This window comes from Canis aureus, chromosome 26 (genome assembly GCF_053574225.1).
Source record: "Canis aureus isolate CA01 chromosome 26, VMU_Caureus_v.1.0, whole genome shotgun sequence".
NCBI lineage: Eukaryota > Metazoa > Chordata > Mammalia > Carnivora > Canidae > Canis > Canis aureus.
This window is the reverse complement of record NC_135636.1, coordinates 7,608,878-7,633,586: the sequence shown is the minus strand read 5'-3', so window position 1 is coordinate 7,633,586 and position 24,709 is coordinate 7,608,878. Positions and strand designations below refer to the sequence as shown.

At 42.2% G+C, this 24,709-nt stretch overlaps 1 protein-coding gene across 8 annotated transcripts in view; it reads left to right on the top strand.

Annotated features, from left to right (window-relative positions):
* The window catches only part of KIZ (kizuna centrosomal protein), a 131,508-nt gene that overhangs the window by 100,794 nt on the left and 6,005 nt on the right, over positions 1-24,709 (top strand). For all 8 annotated transcript variants that reach the window (XR_013364706.1, XM_077871979.1, XM_077871978.1 and 5 more), the window contains 3 exons: positions 156-221; positions 14,959-15,063; positions 17,746-17,842. Coding sequence is in view for 7 of the 8 variants with exons in the window: in XM_077871979.1 (XP_077728105.1) it covers positions 156-221; positions 14,959-15,063; positions 17,746-17,842 (268 nt within the window). In the remaining variant the exon portion in view is untranslated. Of the gene's footprint in view, positions 1-155; positions 222-14,958; positions 15,064-17,745; positions 17,843-24,709 lie in introns of those variants that run through there.

The window sequence follows — 24,709 nt, the reverse complement described above, 5'->3', positions numbered from 1 at the left end:
TGTTTTAGACAAAAAAATAAACTAAGCCACAGAAAGGAATATGGGGAGGCAATGAAAATAAAAGGAACGGCAGTTTAAAAAAAAGGCGAACAAAGGTCTACTCCATAAATATAGCCTTGAGATACACTTTTATCATCATGTGTTCCTTTTTTTAGAAATTTCCAGTGACTGTGGAGGTGAAAGCAGGGAAGAAAGCATGGCAGCGAAGATCCCGATCACAGGTAAAGTTACGGTCATCAGTGAGTTTCAAATGGGATTCAACCTTATCATGTAACCAGAACCTTGTAGGTTAGTGGTTTGTGGACTCCACTAAGAGCAAGGATATTCAACAGCTACGCACTGAAGCAGGCGATTAATCCTAAGAGCCAAATGTGCAAGCTTACGTTTAACATAAACTAAAGTGGAAAATAACCGTGTCTATTGAATTCTTCATAATCACTCATACATTTACACATGTGAACACTGCCATCACATAGCCTTTCAGCACCTGCATCTGGATGACAAGGTCAGTCTCCATGGGGAACACCCAGTCATTATATGGCAAACTACAGATATTTGTGATGTTACTCTTTTCTTGCCTGTAATAATTGAATGTGTATCATTAAAATAAGGGGTGGGGGAAGTGCCAGACAGGAAGCTTTCCTTGTACCTCCAATAACTTAAAACTAACCAAAAATAGGAGGTGGTTAGCTCATCTGATAATTTAACAATTTAACAGTAAGGTTTCATCAAGACCTATTAAGATTTCTGTATAAGTGTTAGGCTTATTTCGATAGAATCTCAGTATCATTATTTTTTCTGGTTTTAGAATATCAACAGCAGCAATTAGTATTCTGAACAGAGTTCTATTTGTCGTACATCTAAATTTACTAGTACCTTATTTTGTAAAGTGGTGTACTACTTTATTAGAAATTCAAAGGTCTGACTTTAAATATTTATACAAGTAAATACACCGTTGCACCGAGGTACTGAGGCATGCATCTGCATATGTGGTCGTTTTGTTGTTTATAAGCAGAAAAGAATGGCTTTCTTTTATGGCAGTACAATTCATGGCCTGATGATTAATTTTTTAAACCCATGTTTCTGTGATGAACTCTGGTTTTGAAAAAGGAGTATATAGTAGAGCAATTATTGTATATATTCTGCATCAGATAATATTTCACCCCAAAATACAGAGGTTTTCTTTTCTTTTCAGCGTTTTCCCAGTGACATAGTTTATTGCATTTTTATTCTTCACTTTGAGAAAAACTCTGTTAGAGTCTCTTCTTTATTTTTTTATTAATAGAAGTGTAGATATCCCAAGCTGCAAATAACCAAGAAGTTATTTGGATGCTTTTCCTTTGCAATTTATCTTTGAATGCAGAAGATCTAATGACCTCTGAATTTATTTCAGTTAAAATGACAAAAACTTATTGGGTAGAAACCAGGAAATGACCCAGTTGCCCATTCTTACTTCTCCGGTATTCTTTCTAATCATCCCTTGCAAGTAGTTGACTCTCCCCCAAATTAATGCAGATAGTATTTTCCATAGACTTCCTTTAAAATAGAAGAGATAGTTAAGTACTAGACTAAATTAACTTGGGGGAAAAAAACACACACAAAACAAAAAACCTTTTCAAAGCCAATGACTTTGTTAGAGCATTGCCAGTTCTGTCCTGGTTACCACATTCTCTTCTGTACTCCCCATTTGCCGGACCTCCATGAAGTTAATGTTCGAGGGTCTCAGGGACCTTGACCCTGCTTAAGGACCACTATTGTGGCACAGGTCACTGAAGTTACTTTGCTCTGAAGTTCTTTTTTCCCCCCACTATTTTGTGAGATATAATTGTCATATAACATTGTATTAGTTTAACACCCAAGTTCTTGACCATCACCTTTTTATTAAATATTTATGTCTTTTGGCATAATTATTTGGAGATTTGGCCTTTGGTAGAGTTAGGGCAAGTGTGTCATTTGATTTAAGTTAGAGTCCACCTCTCCCTTCATAATAATTTTGTTGAGGCTTTCTTGTTGTATGAGCTACATTCTTTCTACAGTATTCCAAAGAAAAGGAATATTCCAGAGGCTGCCCTCTGGAAGTTGAGGATATATGGTGGCTGTCCCTTGGCTTTGGCATCGGTTGTCTATGTGAGCTCTTTACTCATTGCTCTATTTCTCCACCCTTCTGAGCCTTTGAACTGGGAAAGCAGACAAGTTACTACCTGGCAAGTTTGTCTTAAAGTTGAAATGAGATTGTGTGAAAGTGCCAACTGTGTACTACATACTCAATACATGAACGCTACCTGCTGAGTTGCAGTAGGCACTTGAGAATGAGACCAACCCGAGCCCTGTGCTGCATAATTCCTCATCGACAACACTTCCTGTAGTACCACTAAATTAGGTTCTGCAAGAAATTTCCAATGGTTGAAAACTCAGTGGTTCGAATCCAGAAAGATGTTTACTTTATCAAAAAGGTATCTTAAGGAGAGTTTCATGATATTTTAGGAACTTCTAATTAGTCCCATGAAAAAAAAGGTTAGAGAGGAATAACTAGCAGGAGTTGATGAAGTGATTCCTGGATGTCTCCTTGGTGGAGGCTACCCATCTCTGCCTATGAGTGCTCATGCACAGGTTGAGGACACTGCACGGTGCCTGATCACCAGGCGAGTCTTCCTGTGGTGTGCTGTCACAAGGGTGGCTGGACGGTTGCAGCATTTCCCCGGTCTGTTCTGTGCAGTGCTCCACCTGGAAGATACTTTGAGAAATATGTATTTTGGACCCAACCCAACGTGACCCCTCTTTCTCTCTATAGCCAGCACAGTGTGCTGCGGCCTATTAGACTTTTACAATTTAAAGTAAATGCACCATTTAAAAGTGTGAACCTAGAGTTTCAAATAACTTATTTTCCATCTGAAAATGGAATCTTTCCTATAAATGGCCAACAGTTAATATTCTGTGGGACACATTTTGGGAAATGTAAATATGCACACATATATGTTGAATGTTTAGTAAATCCTTAAGTCGGGCAGCCCCCGTGGCACAGCACTTTGGCGCCGCCTACAGCCCGGGGTGTGATCCTGGACACCCAGGATCGAGTTCCGCATCGGGCTCCCTGCGTGGAGCCTGCTTCTCCCTCTGCCTGTGTCTCTGCCTCTCTCTCTCACTCTCTCGCTCTGTGTGTGTGTGTGTGTGTGTGTGTGTGTGTCTATGAATAAATAAATAAAATCTTAAAAAAATAAAATAAATCCTTAAGTCTAGGGGTGCCTGGATGGCTCAGTCAGTTAAGCGTCTGACTCTTGATTTCAGCTCAGGTCACGACCTCAGGGGTGTGAGATTGAGGCCCCCCCCCCCCCCATTGGGCTTCATGCTGGGCATAGAGCCTGCTTGGGATTCTGTCTCTCACTTTCCTTTTGTCCCTGTCCCCTAAAAACAAACAAACAAACAAAACCAAAAAACCCTAAGTCTAATGAGGACATCAATTTTCTCAATAGTCTAAATTTATCTTCAGCATTTTCCTGCAGTTTCTTTTTGTGGGAACATCCCTCGTGGATGAAATTGCTTTATGTTATAGATGTTGGGCTGCTTTAGCATAACTAAACCCAGATGATGTTATGATTGAAAGTTATATGTTAAAGCTGCTCCCCAAATTGATGACCAGCAGGTTACAGTAGTAACATGTAACAGTTCAAAGCACTCCTCTTCGGTGTGGGTCCTCTGTGTGACATTATGTGCTTTACAGCCATCTCAGGAGAGGTACAGTAAAGACAGAGGCTGAGGCAAAATGCAGGAAGCGGGGTAGAATGGGTGGGAGGCCCTGAAGTGACACTGTATTCAGAATGACAAGGGTCCTGGGGAAGTTTAACCCAAAAAAGGCACAGAAGCTATCTGTAAGTATTTGTGGGGCTGCCACATACCAAACATTTATCAATAACTATAGCGTGTAGCTTGTGGGGAGGAGGCCTGTATGTGAGTGTTGCAAGGAAGGAATTCAGCGTTGGTCATGGAAGAACTTTCTGGCTCTTCATTCCGGCAAAAACAAGGTGAGTGTCTTCCAGCTGCTGGCTGGTTGCACCCCAGCAGGAACCCGCTCCCTAGAGGGGCACTATGGAAGGAATTTCTGTTCCTGGGAACACTAACATTCCTTTAAATGCTGGGAGTCTGTGATTCTCAGTCCATAGTAAAGGAATCAACTGTGCCAACATTCTCATTTATTTTTTTTTTCCTTTATTTGCTTATCACTCCCAAACATAGGTTTTCCTGACAGAGGGGCTCATCCTTAACAAATTTGCTGTCACTCTGAAAAGCATCTGCTTTGTTGATCATCATCTGGGAGAGTGTGAGTCTGAGTCTCATGATTCTGGCTCCCACAGTCTGTGCAAAAATTTACACAGAAATCCTTCCCTACACCCCAGCCCCCACACACAGCCTGTATGATCTGCCATTGTTAACAGGCTACTCCTTTCATTAGTCAGGCTGTTCAAACTAAAGAATCCAGATAGGAAGCAAGGATTAATTTGAATGCCTCTGAATGTGTGGTTTTCTGTATATAATAAATAGTATATCATCTGCATGTCTGCTGCACCTTTACTTGGGCTGCATGTGGAAATACCAGGATAGCAAAAGCCTGCGGCCCTGCCCTCATTAAAGCCTCTGTCCCCTCCAATTTTCATAATAGCCTGTGGGGCATAAATATCAGTAACTTGTTCTACACACAGTCCAACAGAAACCTAGAAAGGTTAAGATTCCTGCTCAAAGCCATATAGCTAGCTAAGGTATTGGATCTTGAACTCAAACTTCAAAATTTAAGCCTTGACCTCTTTCCATTCTACCACTATTTTTGTTTGACAGAGGCAAGTGTATCAGGATGGCTACATCAGTGAAATGTCAGTGTATGGCCCAATAAAAGATGAGCTCAGCAAGGACACTTTGAGAGCTTAATGAGCAAAGCCATACCTTTCCTTTTCCTTTTGTTAGGCCTAGAGAGGTGGGCAGCTTGCAAGGATTTCCAAGTACAGGTTGTACCAGAGGTCTGCCCTTAGTAAAGAGTGCAGTTAGGCCTGAGACCACACGTGGATGATAGGCTATTCAGGTCAGCGTTTCCCTGAAAAATTTAGGCTTGGGATTAAAGTGATGCTTACCTAGCTGATGAGAGAAAGTGTCCCTCTGAACTACTTATACCCCTAGGTAAAATCTCCTACATTGGCAATTTTATTTGTATTCACACCAAATTTACCTTTAAGAGGTGAGTTTCCGTTGTATCAAGTGATGCAGCTAATGCTAAATGTCAAAAAAAACCCATCACCTAATAGTGTCCGGCACACAGTGGGCACTCATCTTGTCAAACGAATGAATAAAAATGAGAGTATTAAGGAGTTTCCTTAATGCTTGTTGATTCAGGCCAGAATAATATCTCTTGCAGTCATTCACTCCACCAGTACTTTTCCCACCCACGTGCCCATCCTGGCAAAACTCATCTCCTTAAGCTCCATGTGAAAAGGCCTCTTAGCTTTTATCTCAAGAGGATTAAGCCTCTAAGAATGTCCATTCAGCCTCTCATTCTTTTAACACCAATTCTCTTGGTCAAGCTGTGTTGAAAGTGGTTGCCTGACTGTGCCATTTCTCACTGATATTCTTTGGAAGCTGAAATATTCAAGGTCATACTAAGGTACGTCCATTTAAAAGCTTTGTGGGAGGTCAGCATAGATTTGAAGGTTGCCACTTAGGGTTCTGGGCAGTGCTTCCCAAAACATGATTACTTGAGTTTTTTATCACACTGCAAAAGGGCTGGAAATCTACAACAGCCAAGTTGTCATTGGTGACTAGATTTATCCTGGGAGAAAAGACTGCAGTCACAACTTTTGGTGGTGGGAGAACCACAGCATAACACCTCTACTGAGCCTTTTCCAAGACTGTGTCTTGCTTGTCCTGTCCCAGAAATGTACAAGAATCATGCAAAGACATGTTGTTACCTGTTATACTTGGGACCAGGAGCACCCAACTCATGCAAAACCAAGGAAGCCACCATGTGCTGCTGGATTGTCCACTGCAGTCCATAGGGTCCTCTCCCTGTGGCAGGGGTTAGACTGCTGGTGCTTCACTGGTGGGGCCTACTGCCTACTGCTTGCTACAGGAAAGCATTCCTCTCTCATGACATTGAGGGTGGTGGTGGTGATTTAAAGTGGTTAGTAAAGAATGAAAGGCATCTATCCAGAGAGTGCTCTTGATTGGATGCTCCCATGTTCAAGAAAACCAACTCCTTAAGTGCCCAGAGAAATTCTCCTCTGTAGTTGTGCCGTAGCATCCCATGCAGGCTTTTAAACATGTCCATACCCCAGCCACACCTTTGACCAGTTACATCAGAACCTCTGGGGGTGGGGTGGGAGGGCTGGGTATCAGTCTTCTAGATACCCAGGTGACTCCCGAGGTTTGAGAACCACTGAGCGGGGGGGGGGGGGGTCTCAAAGCTGAGAGAGCCCTTGTGGGTCATCTAGTGAAACACCCTCATTTTACACAGGAGACCCAAGTGAAGAGAAAGGAAGAAAAGGGATTGGGCTTTAGATATTTCAATAAAATGGTGGCTCAGGGAGTGTATTATTTTTCCAGGGCTGCTACAACTAAGTACCACAAACTTAAAACAACAGAAATGTATTCTCTCACAGTTCTGGATGCTAGAAGTCTAAAATCAGAGTGTCAGCAGGGCTGTGCTCCTTCTGAACCCCTCCATGCCTGCTCCAGCTTCTGGTAACTCCAGTCTCTGTCCCGTGTTCACGCTGCTACCTTTTCTGTTTCTCTGTTTGCTCTCCTTCCTACCAGGACCCCAGTCACTGGATATAAGGGTCACCATAAATCAAGGATGACTTCATCTTAAGGTCCATAACTAATTACACCTACAAGGAACCTGTTTCCAAAGATCATATTCTGAGATTCTAGGTTAACATAAGCCTGGCAGGAGGTGGGTGCGGGGAGATACTTTGCAACCCACTACAGTGGATGAGGAGGGATTTCTGCATATTTTATATTTCTAGCACCCAGGTCATCTTATACAGTGATTATTCCAGGCCCTAATCTAAATGATGATGATAATATTTACTGTCTTTATTTCTGATTCTTCTCATATAAATCATTGCATACAAAGCTGCTAAAAATCCTGTGTTGTGTGCCAATAAAATACAGCTTCCTGATCAGATTACTCCATCTTTGAAAAGTTGAAGATTCCCTACTTTCAGAGTTGAACACCCACCTCCCAGGACTGAACTGTGTGAAGTGGCAGGCACTAGGGCTATATAAATTTACATGTGAAGAGGTGTTTTGGTTTGGTTTTGAAATGTTAAAGGACAGTTACAAACCTGCCATTTATTTTCAGGTGTAATTGTTGAATTGCCCCATAGAAATTAAGAATGGTGCTACTATATGTTGGCAAATCGAATTCCAATAATTAAAAAAAAAAAAAAAAAGCCCTAGGTGGAGAAAAAAAAAAAAAGAAATTAAGAATGTAATGTAAATACTTATTTTCTGAAGCAGCTCCAGGCAACTCATCTGGATTAGGCTTTCTTTCGTCTCTTCTGTATGCATTGGCCCTCTTCTTGGTGATAGATTTATGGGCCCAGGATGACTGGTGGAGTGGGATGTATTGCAGAAAATCTGGACATGAAAGGCAATTCTCGTTATGGATCCAACCTGTGTGTCTCACCTTCACAAACACTTGTGGCCTTCAATTTAAAAAATCCTAAATACAGATGAGTTTTCTGTATTTTCTGGTCATGGAAGCACTCCTATCCTAATATTCTCTCATTTTCATTTGAACAGATTATTAGACAAATGATTTCTGGATTTTAAGCGATAATCCTTATAATTAATTTTAGAAATACTTATCACAATTTTTATTTTCTTTGGTAAATATGACTTGGTTTGCCAGAATCAGCCACACATCTAGCACAGCATTAGGGGGTAATTGAATGGGTGTAGACATGTGTGAAGGGTAACAGCACTGGGAAACTCCGAGGATGGAAAATACTTTTCAAATTTCGTTTTAAAATTACTGCACACTTCATACAGAAATAGTAATTATCTTCCTGTACTCGAGGCTACCCAGTTCTTTGTCAGTTCAAGGTCATTTTTTCCTAGCCAGAATGATAGTATTGTTTGCATCCCCTTTTGTTATTCCTTTTCCTGGCCCAGCTCTTCCCTTTTTTCTTGAGGGATTTCTGCGAAAGCCCTGGAGACACCCCTTCAGGGCTGGTGAACCCCACATTTATCTGGCTCTTGGAAAAGGCTGTTAAAAGCACTTGTTCATCAGATATTTTCTTTTTCTCTTATTTGTCAATTTAGAAGTATTTTAGCAGGTGTACATTTGCATATAAAAGAGAACAGAAGATAAGAAGTTGAGGCTTTTTCTCTCTCCCCTTCTCACCAACATCATCTCTTTCCTACCTCCCTTTATTCAGCATGTTTTCTCTTTCTTTCCCTGGCTGTTCCAGTTTCTAGACACAAAATGCATATCAAAAAGGAAAACACAGTCTCAGTGATCACTCACCACTTTGCAGGAAGACAAATGATTGGGTTTGGCCAGCTTATGGAACAAACTAGGGAAAAATATATTTATCTTGTTGTGTCTGTCACTGGCCTGGAATTAATAGCCAGGGGTGGAATTTAACCACCATCACCCCCGACCATCTTGCCTTGTTTTATGTTTTAAACTCCATCCACTCTTTTCTACTTTTTAAACTAAATCTTGATGTAGATTTGAGTATATAGTGGATGCTTCTGGAGAGATCCAGAATGGAACAGTTGAGCATGCATGTACACCAGAACATGAAAAAGAATGAATGAATGAATGAATGAATGAATGAATGAAAAAGAGTCGTATTCTTTTAAATATTTGTTTTATTGAATTATTTGCACTACTCAATAATTTTCTGAGAGTCTGACATTGTTAATAGGAGGAAGCATTTCTCTGGAGTTTTAAGGCACAGGCTGGAAAATGAAGCTGTAAGGGGCCACCCAGGCCTTCCAAGTAAACTGGCAGACTTCAGGTTAACTTGAAGTTGGGAAAACGCAAATCTTTTTTTCTTTTTCTTTTTTCTTGTTAAAGATTTTTACCCATCTGTCTGAGAGAGAAAGAGAGAAAAGGTATGATCAGGGGCAAGGGGTAGGGAGAGGGAGAAGCAGACTCCCTGCTGAGCAGGGAGCCAACCTGGGGCTCAATTGGAGGACCCCAAGACCATGACCTGAGCTGAAGACACTCAACCAACTGAGCCACCAGGTGCCCCTAAAGTCTTCTTCTTGGGAACCACGTGAGCTCTTGTCCCTACCTTGTTTAAGCAGACTAACTTGAACCTCTAGATTTGTTACTTTTGCTCCTTTGTTCATTCATTCGTTAAATAACTATAAATTTTCAGGGCAAGGCAGTGCAACTTTTAACAGCCTGATTCTTTACTGATCTTCCCTCCAGAAAAGCCTGGGCCTGAGTTGCCACAAAATTTGTGCCTGAGCTTTGCCTTTTTCGCTCTATAAAGCTGACATCCTAGTCTTCTAAGCCATTCCAGGAGGGTATCTGAACTGTTGGAGCCCTCTAGCAAAAACTGCACTCTTGCCTCCACAAAGAGTGTGCAGCCTGGTCCATTTGATATAGATGTCTATTTAAAAATCTCTACACAGCTGTGTAAGCCCCCCTTGATAATACATTTCGATCAACTTTCAACTAAGAAAGCTTTTCCTAGGGATCCCTGGGTGGCGCAGCGGTTTAGCCCTGCCTTTGGCCCAGGGCGCGATCCTGGAGACACAGGATCAAATCCCACGTCAGGCTCCCGGTGCATGGAGCCTGCTTCTCCCTCTGCCTGTGTCTCTGCCTCTCTCTCTCTCTCTCTTTCTCTCTCTCTCTGTGACTATCATGAATAAATAAATAAAATCCTAAAAAAAAAAAAGAAAGAAAGAAAGAAAGAAAGCTTTTCCTAATATCGAACTTGTATTCCTTGGCTGAAGGTTTTCTCTAAGGGTTCCAGTGCTTATACAATCAACACAGAAAAAACTTTACCGCCTTCAAGTTTGGAGGTTGCAGGATGTTCTGTTTGGCCTTTAAAAAAAAAAAAAAGAAGTCGAGCAGCCCGGGTGGCTCAGTGGTTTAGCGCCACCTTTCGCCCGGGATGTGATCTCAGAGACCCGGAATCAAGTCCCGCGTTGGGCTCCCTGCATGGAGCCTGCTTCTCTCTCTGCCTGTGTCTCTGCCTCTTTCTCTCTCTGTGTCTGTCATGAATAAATACATAAAATCTTAAAAAAAAAAAAAAAGTCGTCTGGCCTTCTTTCCCACGGGGCAGCAATTGACTGTCTCCAGAGGACAGCTGTGCCCTCTGGAGGAGGCAGTTGCTCTCCAGCATGCTATAGCACTCCCATTCCCCCTACCCTACCCCTCTGAAGTCACTTAGTGCAGTACCTACTTGGCCCCAGAAAGTGCCTGCATTTACAGTCCCACCCTGTCCCAACTGTTGCAGTATCTGTGTACCTGAACCCTTCTCCTGTTTCTACACAGGCTATGTAGCCTTTAATCTCTCCTGATTTTTTTTTTTTTTTAACAAACCATTTTTGGGTCAGCTCCCAATCTTTCATATGTTGTTGTAGCTCTACTCGCTAAAATAAGGATGTGGACATGCTGTGGGAGAATAACTCCCAGCTCTGAGCATCTGATCCCTAATACAGACCTCGATGGTCAGGCAACAGCTTGCACTGTCTACTCCAACTCCACCAGCTGTTCTGGTGTCTCTGGTCCTGTCTCCATTTGTGTTTATTCCTCCAAGTGAATGCATTTAATTCTTTTTTTTTAATTTATTTATGATAGTCACACAGAGAGAGAGAGAGAGAGGCAGAGACATAGGCAGAGGGAGAAGCAGGCTCCATGCACTGGGAGCCCGACGTGGGATTCGATCCTGGGTCTCCAGGATCGCGCCCTGGGCCAAAGGCAGGCGCCAAACCGCTGTGCCACCCAGGGATCCCCTATTACCTTTTAAGCTTCATTTTGCCATTAAACTACTGAAGGAATCATGCGTAGGGATGGGGTAGGTGATGTGTCCAGCAGTCCTCAGCTTGATTTTGCCAAAAGCTTCTATCACTCAGGTAAGGGCAGCTAGAGATAAAATGTGTCCATGTGGGCTTCAGTGACTCTAATTAGAGAAGGGCCCACAGAAGTTTTCAGGATCACATACCAGTGAAGATCCGTGGTTGGGAAGGGGTCTGGGCTTTGGTTGAATGGAACAGGAGAGATGAGCTATCTCTCAAAGTAAACTTGGAGCAGTCTTGAAGGGAAAGTCTACAGGCCAGTTACAGAGACCAAGTCCCTTAAGAAGGAAGGGAAGATAGATCTTTAAAGTCCTCATCACAAGAAAAAAAAAAAAAAGTAACTGTAAGGTGATGGATGGTAACTAGACTTACTGTGGTGATCATTTCACAGTGCATACAGATGCCAAATCACCATGTGGTATACCTAATACTAATATAACATTGTATGTCAATTATAGCTCTATTTAAACAAAGAGAGAAAAGGAAAGGAAACCAGAATAAAAGTGGGTAGAACATGGAAATGGCTGATCTTTCCAGAGTAGTGAAATGGTCCTTTGTCACTAAGAGTGAACTCACTTCACGTTTCTCCATTGCTAGACTTAGACCAGTAACAATATCAGTACTGTCTAATATTTGGATGGAACATTTAATCCCCCCAAATCTGAAATTACCTTTCAGCTACCTGCCTGCCATTTTTCACAAAAAAACCCTCTCCTGAAAATAAAAGGCACATGTCTTCCCAGTCTCTGAGAAACAGGAGACCCAGCTCACTGGAGTGAAATGATTTACCTTAAGATAATAGACCAGAGGAACCCCAATCCCAGTCTCCAGCTGCCAGGAACCTTTGTTTTGTTGTTAAATGTCTGTCTTTACTATCTTTTCCTAGACCAAGTAAGTGTAATTGAATGCAGAAATAGCATATGGTCATTATGCTCTAGACGTAGATCCTAAAAGCTGAAACTTTTAATAAAATAAAACCAAAACAGCACATTCTCCTCTCCTTTATAATGATTCTTTACCTACTTAGAATCCAGATGCCCTGTCTTTGATTTTATTAATATCTCCCCTCTCTGCAAATAATGTTACAAGTCTGAAGTAATATGGACACTAGGATTAATTGGAGAGTATTATGATGCCATCCTATTGGAGCCACCCTAGGACAATGAGACTAACCTACAACAAGAAATACTTTCTGTCCCAGGCCAGCATGTGTGTGTCCATGTGTGTACACACACACACACACACACACACACACACACACACACACACACATAAAACAGTATATTCCCATCCTGCATGCATCTGGTGTTTTTTGTATTAAATTTTTCACAAATCTGGTTCCAGTGCTTCAAACTGATTTTACAACCCAGCAGTGTTTAAAGATGTTGCCTTAGAATTTATTTTCAGAGTTAAGGGGCCTTGATCTGTACATATTTTAATTATATAATTATTTTAATTATGTTTAACATTCTAAAATATGCTCATTTTCAAGACTTATCTTTATCTTGATTGACTCTCAGGGCAAGAGAAGTTATATTTTCATTCTTCAGTGTGATAGTAGTTTTAATCCAGTAATAAGGGGCTCATGCTTAAGTTCTTAGATGGAGCCAGCAAACACAGGAATGCAGCCCCTGGTGCTGACAGCGGGAATCCTTTTATTTTGTCTGTGCTGTCGGTTTCATTCAGGTATCCTTGAGACTTGAGGTGATAAGGAAGGTTGTGTCACTCTGGTCCTTTATGTTGCCCTCAACGTTAACTCACAACTGATGTGATTAGAAGCCGTGCAGTCCCCCATCCCCCATCCTGGACCTGTGGACCTGAGCCAGGTCTGTGCTGCTGCTGATCCCTCTGGGGCACTTGGCTTTTTTGCTCCGTCCCTACAATAAGCCTAGGTTGGATTTTCTCAGCTGTGGGCCTCTGAGCACATCCTGCTGTGCCTAGTCTTCCCCATCTTCCTGCCCTCATCCAGCCTGTCCTCAGCCCTCACTGCACTCCAGCGCCAGGAGTGCTCCGGAGGGACCAGGAGACCAGGGAAATCAGTGCTGTCTCTTGGATTTGTTCCTCTAGTGGCTTCTGCAAGGCCCCAGAGAAGAAACCATTTTACTATGATGCGGAGCCTACCCCAGACCCACTCAAAATAATGACTAGAATTTGGCCACTTTAGATGAACTCCTACAACTTGTCTTTGTGAGTCTTGAAACCTGGGTTCAACTAAATTGTTTTTTGTTTTTCAGAATTTCTAAAAAGTGACAGCTTGAGAAATAATTTGCATGTGTTTGAAAAGTGTAAATGGCATATGAAGAATTTAAGAAAGTTCTCTCTGGTAGTAGAGAACAGTAGAATATTCTGTATTTATGTGATTTTTTTTTCCCCACAACTAAACCAATATTAATTTATCAGTATCATCAACTATCCAGTCGGTGTTCTAGTGTTTTTTACAGGTTTGTGGTTTTTTTTTCTGACACAGCCAGACTGTGCCAACACATTGCATTTGGTTTAGATGACCAGACAAGTCACTATCTAAACAAGGAAACATTTGACAATAAAAGGGAATTCTATTCATAGTTACACCAGGACAACAGGCATGAACCTGAATCATCATGGACAAATTGGGATGTCTGGTCACTCTATTTTTTTTTTAATTATTATTTTAAAAAATACATATAACATTAAATTTACCATCTTAACCAAGTTGAGTGTACAGTTCAGTAGTAGTCAGTATATTCACATTGTTGTGCACCAGCTCTCTGAAACTTTTTCATCTTGCAGAACTGAACTACTGTACCCATTTAACACCTATTTCCCCTTCCCCCTTGCCCTCAGTGACCACCTTTCCACTTTCTGTTTCTATCATTTTGACTACTTTCAATACTTTATATGAGCAGAATCATACAATATTGATTCTTTTGTGACGGCTCATTTCACTTAGCATAATGCCGTCAAAGTTCATCTATATCGTAGCATGTGTCAGGATTTCCCTCTTTTGAAAGGCTGCTTAATATTCAGTTGTATGTCTATGCCGTGTTTTGTCCATTATCTGTTGATGGATGTTTGGGTTCCTTCTGCCTCTTGGCCTATTATGAATAATGCTGCAGTGAACATGGGTGTGCCAGTATCTCTTCAAGATCCTGCTTTAAAAAAAAAAAAATCCAAAATCCTGCTTTCAATTCTTTTGGATATATAGTCAGAAGTAGGATTGCTGAATCATGTGGCAGTTTTCTTCATAACTTGTTGGGGAACCTCTATAGTATTTTCCAGAATGACAGCACCATTCTACACTCCCACCACCAGGCACAGGGTTCCAACTTTTCTGCAACCTTGCCAACACTTGTTATTTTCTGTTGTTTTGATACTAATCATACTGATGGGTCAGATGTGACTATTTCATTGTGGTTTTCAATTCCATTTCCCAAATGATTAATGATTCTGAGCATCTTTTCTTGTGTTTATTGGTCATTTGTATGTCTTCTTTGGAGAAATGTCTGCTCAAGTTCTTTCCCCATGTTTTCATTGGATCATTTTTGTTGTTGTTGTTGTGCAGTTGTAGAAGTTCTTTATATATTCTCGATATTAACCACTAATCAAATCTGTTTTTTCAATCATTTTCTGCCATTCTGTAGGTTGCCTTTTCACTCTGTTCATTTTTTTTCCTTTGACATGCAGTAGTTTTTAAGTTTGTTAGAGTCCTATTTGTCCATTTTTAACTTTGTCAACTAGGCTTCTGGTGCCGTCCAATAAATCATTGCCAAGTCCAATGTCCTGAAACTTTTGTGCCATGTTTTCTTCCAGGGATTTAATAGTCTTAGGTCTTGTGTTTTAAGTCTATAATCCACTTTGAATTGATTTTTGTCTGTGGTATAAAGCAAGGGTCCAAATTCATTCTTTTACATGTGTATATCCAGCTATCTGTATCTTTTTTTAAATCTGTAGAGACAAAAGCCTATCAGTTGCTGAAGCAGTCTACCCTTCAGGATAATATAAATCACACTGAAGACAGATTCCAAAAAGCAGATGTTTCTGTCTTACAGCTGTCAGGTAAGCGGGGCATATTCACTCAAAACCAGTGTCCAGGGGACCTAGGGTGGCAGTGAATGGTATGTTCAGGCAAGGGTTCATCCTTTGAAGGTTTCTGGAGATTGCTTTGTAACAAGCTGTCACCAGGTCAAAATAAACCAGTACTTTTTCTGTTCTTAATGAACGACAGATTGGCAGTCTTCCCTCCTGGATCTGTGCTGGCCCCCAGCATGGCAACGGTCCAAACAGACCCTCAGATTCTACTGGTATGTCATAATAGTAACTTGTCACTAAGTACCACTGGAGACACTGCCAAATTCCTTCTTTTTCCCACATCTTCCAGTTTCTTAATCATCAGTGGGAGCATCATGCTGGGCTACCTTCCTCTCCAGAATGTTGGGGGACTTGGGGTTCTTTAAAAGAAAATACTCTAAAAACCCAGTAAAGCTAAATTTTAAGCTTAAATGTAGTTCCTTCAACCTAGGATTTTTATTGTAACTGTAATTTTCTTTGTTCTCAGATATTCTGTTCCTGTATTTTTATTGATTTCAGTGGTTTTTCTCTTATTACACCTTTTTTTTTAGTATGAGTCACCTCAGCTCCTTTGTTAAAGTAAATACATTAAAGAATGCTTTAATGACTTTCTTATTTTTACATAAACCACCATGTTGCAATTTCACCTACTGGAATAAATAATTTTTTTAATATCATGTAATTCCCAGTCCATATCTAGATTGCTCAATCATCTCATGAGATAGTTCTTTTTTTTCTTGAGGGACATACTTATGGTGCATTAAACTTAGCTTTCTGTCTTTGGAGAGCTATTTCCTAGATAGTATTAGTGTTCAAATCAGTTGCTGCAAAGTTCAGTATTTTGGGTGTTTTGAGGATTCACGGAGGCCTAGCATAGAGCCTGTTAAAGTCCTCAGAGAGTGGTGGTGGTGGTGATAGTCTGAACTCTGCAGATGTGAGCACTTTGCAGTCTGCTGCCGTAGAAAGCAGGGCCTCTGCCTGGGTGGAGGTCTTTAGCACTTGGGAAGGATACAGCATGCGTGAGCCCTCACCTGGGCTTTTCATCACCTTCTGCACATTTAAGTCACAGAATTCAAGTCCAGAGGGATCTTAGAAAGTATTTAAAAAAAAAAAAAAAAGAAAGAATTTATCTGACCCCTCATTTTACAAATGAGGCCCCAAGAGAGTGATGCTTCTCTCAGAGCAGTACAGCCAGTCAGCAAACACACCCGTTTGGAAGGTGACCACCAGTCTGTTTGTGGTAAGTGTATTTGCGATAGTTAATTGGACAGGCTCAAAAGATCAGTAAATTAGACAGGAAATTATAGTCCCTTGGATGTATATCAGACAATTTGGTACTGTTAATATAGTAATAATCAATATATTCATTTATTAACCTTTTCATAAGCAACAGGATAGGTTGTATCGTCAGGCACCCCTACATTCAATTTCCTCTCTCTACCCTCGAAATGACACTGTATGTTTTGCAAGATTCCAGATTTTCTAGCACTGAGATCACAGGACTTCTCATGGTCCTGGCTGTCATCACAGTTAGATGCTGCTTCTGATATTTTACCTTTGGTCACCATTACCTTTTCCTAGGGACTTCTCTGAGCTCCAAAGAAAAGCGGGGAAGTGGGCGGGGAGGGCAGAGGGAAATGGAAGCCACATACCCATGTTAGACCTCACAGCCTGGTTACAGGGTAGCAGGAGGGATGTGGGCCCTGAGCTCGGGAGCCACCCCTATGTCTAACTGTGGAAAAAGTGCAGACTTCAGTTACTTTTTGCATCAGATGTCTTAGGCTCTGTCTCTGGACCTGTCACCAAGGTAAGCTGCTTAAACCTCCTGCCTTTGTTTTCAAGAACTTGTCTTGTTAAGCATGTGGGAACTCTCTTCAGATGAATGTGGACACCTTGTTAAGTATCACTTGGCTGCAAAGGTCCTGTGAGGGGGAGCAGGTTACAGGTCAGAAATTCGGCCAGTGCCTTTCCCAGCGATGCCCATGCACCTCCATCTGTGACACCTGTGACCACCACTTTGGAATCAGATTGGTAGCTGACACATCCAAGGTGCCCAGGATACAGGGGTGGTCCGACCCCCTCCCCCCACCTGCAAGGAAGAGGTGGATTGTGTGTCTTCCCCATCAACCTTTCCAGATTGGTTAATGAGTGGCCTTGATAGCTTTCAATGGAGGTTCATTCTCCTCCACAAAATGGTAAAAAAGAGGATTCGACAGAGGGATCACTGTCATCCTGGGGAATCAGTGATTTCTGAGCCCTGGTTCCTAGCACCCATCATTTTGGTGATCTCTCAGTGCTGTGTCCTCATGTTACAAGGTGAATTATCAGTGAGTGCCTAGTGCCAGGGGAGACACCCATGTGTGTACACGTGTGTCTTGGTCATTTAAACTAGAGCTCCTTGAGTGATTTTTACTTTTTGTGACTGCTGTGTGTTACAGGACCACCCCCCCCCCCCGACACACACACACACACACACACACACTTCCTTTCAGTATTCTGCCAACATGTAGTTCCTGGCCTCAGAAGCTCCCTTGCCTGCTGTGGCTTGAACAGCATCTTCCCCGTCGACATTTGTTTCACCAAAGTTATTGTGCGGCTGCTGCTCCATTCAGCGCAGTCCTTCACTGCGTGGTGGCCAGCACTCACTCTCTACGTTTGTGCTTATCACAGGTTTGAACATTAGCAGCGGGACATTCAAGACAAAGACAACTAACAAAATTGCTTCAGAGGCTAGTTTTTCATCGAGTGAAGAAAGTCCTTTGTCAAGGTAAAGTCGTGAAAGCCTTTCTGAACAGTGGCGACAAGAAGAGAAATGTCACTCTGTTAATGAATGAAACTCTGGCTGCATATTATTTTGTTGTTGTGACTCGAGGGAAGGTTAGGGTTTGGGTTTTTGTTGATCTGAAATAACAGTCGAAACTTCAGTCTACCTTTGAAAATATTTGCACCAGAGCCAAGCATTGTTTTGCAGCTGTTGTTTCGTTGGTTTAAGACTCAATTGACACCTCAGTGAACCACAAATTAGCGGCTACAGCTGCTCGCAGTAGGGCTGCTTAGAGACCACATAATGGAGTGTGTCGGAAAAGGGCAGAGAGAAAACCTCGGGCCTTAAAAGAAATAAAGTGGCCTGTTTCTTCTTCCTGAGGTGGCTGACATGTATACTGGCAATTGCTGGGGACTTGTTTTTGTATTCCTCTTTTTCACCAAGCCTTTGGGCCAGGTTACCCTTTCCTTTCCTGCTTCTTCCCTGCTTATTGTCCATAAAGAACAAAATTCATCCTTTCACATTTGGGGAACTGTAGCCCTTCTCATAACTTTTCCAGACAACAATAAGTGAGCTGGCCAGTTGTGTGCTGGATTTGTCACTGACATGAAATACTGACGGGGCAGTGGCGTTGGGTCAGAAAGAATTTATTGATGGGAATAGAAGCAGTTGCCTGAGGAGATACTTACTGTTTTGGCTTCGGGCTACATGTTGTTTAAAACCACACAAATTTCCTTTTTTGATAACATTTCCCAATTAAAACCCTGTCCTTTAGATGATTGAGTTATATTTGAATTAACTTCTTATCCTGATGAAATTTTCAAACAGAAACATCACATTTCTAATGTCACATATAATGTCCCATAAGATAGTGATTTGATCCAGAAACGTATTTTTTAAACGCAAAAAAAAAAAAAAGTCCTGCTTTCACTTATATTGTGAAAAACATTGTAATATTTTTAGGACCTGGAATATCTTAAAATGAGATTGATCTTCTAAAATTAGATTGTTGGGCAGCCCTGGTGGCTCAGCGGTTTAGCGCCGCCTTCAGTCCAGGACCTGATCCTGGAGACCCGGATCGAGTCCCACATTGAGCTCCCTGCATGGAGCCTGCTTCTCCCTCTGCCTGTGTCTCTGCCTCTCTCTCTCTCTCTCTCTGTGCCTATCATGAATAAATAAATAACATCTTTAAAAAAAAAGTATTTAAAAAAATAATAAAATAAAATTAGATTGTTGCATTTAGAAACCTGACAAGTTCAATTTTAGAAAATTACTCATGTGGTTATCAGAAACCAGCATCTTTAGTACCTGGGTTTTCATCCTTGTTTTTGAAGGAAGTGGGAGGAAATGAAGCACGGGACAGGAAGAGTGTTAAAGTTTTTTTGTTTTGTTTGTTTGTTTGTTTTTTGTTTTTTGTTTTTTGTTTTTTTTTGGATAAATTCAAGTTCTGGGTCTTCTAAAGGAAAATTTAAAAGGTAGTAAGTTCTACAGGTGGTTTCAGGGCTCCCTGTTACCATTTGGCTCCATGATACATCTGTAGTTGTTAAAGATTGTTAGAAGTGCTTTTTCCATTATATCATAGAGGCACTAAAAACCTCAATCCTTCCTTAACTTGTCTTTATATATATATGCTCTTGACGCAGTTTTAAAATACATTGAGAAAGCAGCTGGGCCCCAGGAAATTTACTCAGCCTTGTGTCTGTATTTCACTAAATTCTCACTTTTTTCCCCCTTCATTCCAAGGCAGAGACCTATTGTTCCTGGATGAAATTAACTTTCTAAATGAATTACAGGTCATCTCATCAAGTCCTTTAAGAGAGAGAAAAAAAAAAAAGGCCTTCAAGGAACCTTTGGTCTAGACCCTTGATAATCCAGTGATGAAAAGGTGCAGGCGTTGAGTGTGTGGGTTTGGCGTGCTGTTGGACATGGTGTGGTTCCTGTGCTGGGTTTGGTGTTGTCAGTACGGCACCCTGGGCTTTGGAGAGCTCTGGGTTTGCTGTTTGTGCTTGGATTCACTGAAATTTCTTAGAGGCTTACATTTAAGGATCCCACTTACTGCAGTCACTCCTTGTGCTTTATTGCTTTTACAAGTGGTCTCGAAACCCAGTACTTGAGAATAAACATAACAGTGCAGTGCTGCTGTAGCACTTTTAAAAATTCTTCTTTGCTCTATTTTGTCAGTGAGCTGATGAGCAACCTCAAAAAAAAAAAAAAGAAAAAAAAAAAAAAAAGCCCTGCTGGACCTTAAAAAAAAAAAAATGGCTTCCTCTGATGTCCTAGAGACAATAATTATGATGTGCTAGTTAAGCCCAAACTACAGCTGAGGGATTTTACTTTAAAGCAGCGGCTTGGGTGCAAAAATGCATTTATAGCTCTTTGTCTGCACCTCATTATGTGTGGGCCTGATTCATTAAGTAATTGGTTTGCAGTTGTTTACATGAGTATTAAGGCCTTCTTTTCAGCCGCCTTTGAGAGATACATTGTGCAAATGTTGCCTGTGATGAATGCAGAATGAGGGCCAGAGGGTCCGTCCTATTGGCTAAACAGTGCACTCTGTTGAAAAGCCAGAGAAAGAGATTGGGTGCTGCTTTGCATAGCAATGACTTTCTTAATAAGCGTTGCAGATTAATACACACAAGCTATAAAAGATGCAAAGAGATACTCTTAGCACATTTATACATGCTCATTTCATTGTGATGGTGGTGGGATCTGGGTGCTTTCATATTCCGATTTTCAGAGCAGCAGCTTCAGTGCATGAGCCGTAATAGAATCCGATGTTTATTGTATTATAAATCACGGGCAAGTAGGCAGATCGGCAACAGTTTATTATTAAAGATTCTTTCAGTGTAAATCTTTTTCTACCATTGTATTTGCTTCAGCAAAATCATTTTGTGGTTGAGTGGGGATGAAAGGCATAATGTACGAAGGAGTGAGTCCTAATAGGAAGCCGTTCTCTGAGTAAAGACCACTTGTTCCCTTTTGTTCAGGGGTGCATGCCAGAGCTTCCTCTCCTCTGCAAACATTGTCTCGCTTTACCTTCCCCAGGAAGCGTTTTTCACGCTCCCGATCCATTTATTCAATTGAGAGTATATTTTAACAGCCTGCCGTGTAACTTCAGTTTACTGGCTGGATCGAGATAACATTTTACCCAAAGAAAAGGATGTGTGCTTGCAACATAATTGCCTGGGGGAAAGGTAGCAGAAGTCACCCAGCTGCAGCACCCTGGCAGGGCCACTGTGGGTGGCATTCCTGCCCACCCTGCAGCCGGGAGCGGCCAGCGGAGGGCGCCAGGCTGCAGCTGATGCTGTGGTGGGGACTGCTCTCTCTCTTCCTGCTTGGTCACTGTGCCCTTTTCCCTTGGGATAACACAGAGATCACAAGGAAGCCATTCCAGTGAAATAAAAATGTGGTTTTCCTGGGAGTGCTTTAAGGTTTCCTATTAAAGCTCCCATTCTTCGTCTCTGGCTTACCAAATCTGCATTCCCCTTAAATTCTACTAAGTAAGCAGCTGCCTAAATATCCTACCTGTTTCTCATCACAAACCCACACACTTTATTTTTTCTATACAGAGCATGAAAGATCAGTCACTTGCTTGACTAACTGAAAGGAAGTAGTTAACAAGTGGACTCTAGGCAGCTTAAAAAAAAAAAAAAAAGGCATTTGCTGCAGGGTCCCTAGCTAACCATCAGGGGGCGCTCGGACTTTGTCAAATTAAAACTGTCCGCCTTCCATCAGCCCTTAAAACTTAAAGTTAGCATTTACAGAGATTGGTTGGCATACTTGCATACTTGTGGGTTGTTTCTTCTTCTTCTTCCTCTTCCTCCTCCTCCTCTTCTTCTTTTTCTTCTTTTTTTTCTTCACTTTCTGAATTGTTTTATGCCTTCTGGTTTTTCAGAAATATGTCTTTTTTTGAGGAAAATTCTAGCTGAAGATGCTGTTGGAGACATTTTAATAATTTATTTTAGCTAGCAGTCAAATCATTCAAAATTAGAATTCAGAGTTTTGAGATCACATCTTCCCATTACTTAGTTATTTTCAGTCTCAGAGTGAGACCCTAGAACTGGAAGGGCACTTCCCACTAGGAATCCCTCCTCATTGTCCCTGACACCATAGACCCTGCCCTCAGCAGGATCTTAAGTCTCGTTGCTAGACTCCACACATGACCTCAAAGTCACAATAACTTGGGTAGTTTGTTTACAGGCTGTGGACACTTTTTTTCCTTTAAAATAATGATCTTGACCATGAGGTTGAGAGTCATTGTGTTACTAATGTTAGGACATCTCTCAGATCTGGCTGTTTTCCAGATTCCTCTTCCCACAGGGCCAAGAATTAGTGTCTGACACACTAGCCTGAAGGTTGCATCTCTGCTGCTGAACCCTCATGGTTCCTGTTGCCCACACCCCGCTCAACCACCACAGGTCCTACAGTCTGCAGTGCCCCCCTGCCTGCTCCTCCATGTCTCTGTGCCCACTGGACAGCCTCATGTCATGCCCTCATACAACCTGCTGTGTCATGTGCCCCGGCTTCTATTCCTCCTCTTTTGCCAGAATTCTTCTGCCCCACTCTACCGTGTGGCTGATGCCTACTAGATTGTCAAGGCTTAACTATTAACGTTCTAAAAGTTTCCAAAGCGGAGGATCTGGTCATATAGATGCCCCTATTGTGGCCCTGTGGCTACTTCCAGTGTCATCTGTAGCATAGGGGTGGCAGCCATTTGCAAATACCTTGCCCCCACTGTAAGCTCCTCACTGGGGCTTGGGAGGTTTTCCTCAATTGCCAGTGCTCAATAACTATTGGACTTGCTGAATGAGTGAGCATCTGTATATAGCTCCACCATTTACTCAAGCATCTGTCTTAGATGCCCTCACCTCTAGACGGCATCACGTACCCCAGCCACAGGGAATTACGCATTCCACAAATGTCCAAATGTCTCTGTCCACACAAGTGTGTGGAAGGAGGAGGGCCAGGTGCACACTCACATTTCCAAAGGGAGACCCATTTTGACTGCATGTGGTGTGCTCGTGCGTTCTGCAGTGTATGAGTGTGGACACTTACACACCCATACACACCCATACACCCAAGAGTGCCTTCCTGGGGTCCTGACCAGACTGCCATCCTGTCTGTTGGAGAAATGATGTCTGGCTCCTGGTCCTGAACCTGACATGGCCTTATGGGCTCTTGGTACAAATGGGGCCTGGATGTTGCCACCCAATTTAGCTGCCGTCAATTCTCAGCTCATTCCACAGTTGCCTTTTATTTTGGCTTGTGTCACATTCTTAATTTGGTTTCACTGGAGCAGTAGAGGCCCAGACAGAGATCAAATGTGTCTTGTTTGTTGCTGTAGGGCCAGCACAGAGCTGATGTGTAGTGTCACCTGTATGAGATTTATGAGAGAGTGAATGAGTGAGTGAATGAGTGGGTAGACGAACAAACAGCTTATTGCAGATGAGATGCCTCTGCCCACTGCATGTGTCGGGCCTGGCAGAGGCAATTTCCCTGTCCTCAGGGCTCCTACCCATCAGGCTCCTCAAGGAGGAGACTTCATGCATCTTGAGCCTGTTTCTTTTCAGTCTGGACCCAGACTTTTCCTTTCCTTGGCCACTGTGCCAGAGGACCTGTCCCCTCCACTTAGACCCCATGACTGTACATCACTAAACCAAGCATGTGCCTTGTTCTCCCAAAAGTCTTGACTGTGCAGCAGTGCTGCTCCCCAAGGCCTGCTGTACCCAGGCTGTTGAGCAGGATTGTCTCAAAGCTTAGCAGAACACTGCAAGGAAGGCCTTACTACCCCATTTTGCAGACAGAAAAGGGATTCTCAGAGAGGTTGGGAACTTGCCCAGGGCCACACAGGGACCAGAGTCGAGCATTGAGCGTAGACGCTGTCTGGCCCCAGAGCTGACACTGTCTCCCATCAGCAATCCTGCTGTCCCAGGTTGGGACTAGGTGTCCCAACCCAGATTCTCCCCACCCTGCTGTTTGAGCACTTCTCACAAGTGCCCATGGAGACAATTGTTTGCCGCGTGTGCCTTTGGGAAGCCTCAGTGTTACAGGAGGAGCCCTGTCCCACCTCTGCCCCACCATCTGCTGGCTCAGTATGCCTTGGGACATACCCTTCACTCAACCTCTCTGGGCCCCACCACCCATACAGTGAAAGTGCTGGATTGATAATCCATAAATGCTCAGCTATCATTTATTAATAGATTTCTTAGAAACTCATAGATTTTCCACACCTCATTTTTGCCTTTGCTTGCTGGTTCCACAAAGCAAAACTTCATGTTTACAATAGGCCTGGCCTTCTAACTTTGTGTTTATGATGACTGTGTTGACTAAGTGACTCTAGCCTTTCGATTCTATAAAATGAACAGTTGACACACATAATTCTTTAATACTCTGTCACCATGATTGCATATGTAGGTGCCAGGTACTGTTCTTACAATAAAACCTGTTAAGACCCTAGCCAACCTTAACTTCTTAAGTTTAGCAAGAATGAGAACAAAAGTGACTTTGATTAGAGTTGTCCTAATCTGGTTTGTCAATGGCAGAGAAATTTATAAACAATTACTGAAATGCATCAAAAAATAAGATGGCTTAATGGATAGACAGAGGGAAGGTATGTGATAAAGCCAATATGGCAGGAGGTTAACCATTGAGAGTCCCCTTCATGGGTATGTGGTGTTCACTAAGGGAGAAATTACCAAACCTCCTGGGAAATTCTGCAGAATTTAGAAGTAAAGTCTAAAAGTAAACTTTTAGGGGAAAAATCAAGTCTGCTATCTTCGATTCCAAAAGTTACCCATGAAAGACCCATGCAGAGGAAAGGTAGGCCCTTTGGTGGGCTGCAAGTATGGTGCGTGTCACCCATGCAGCAGG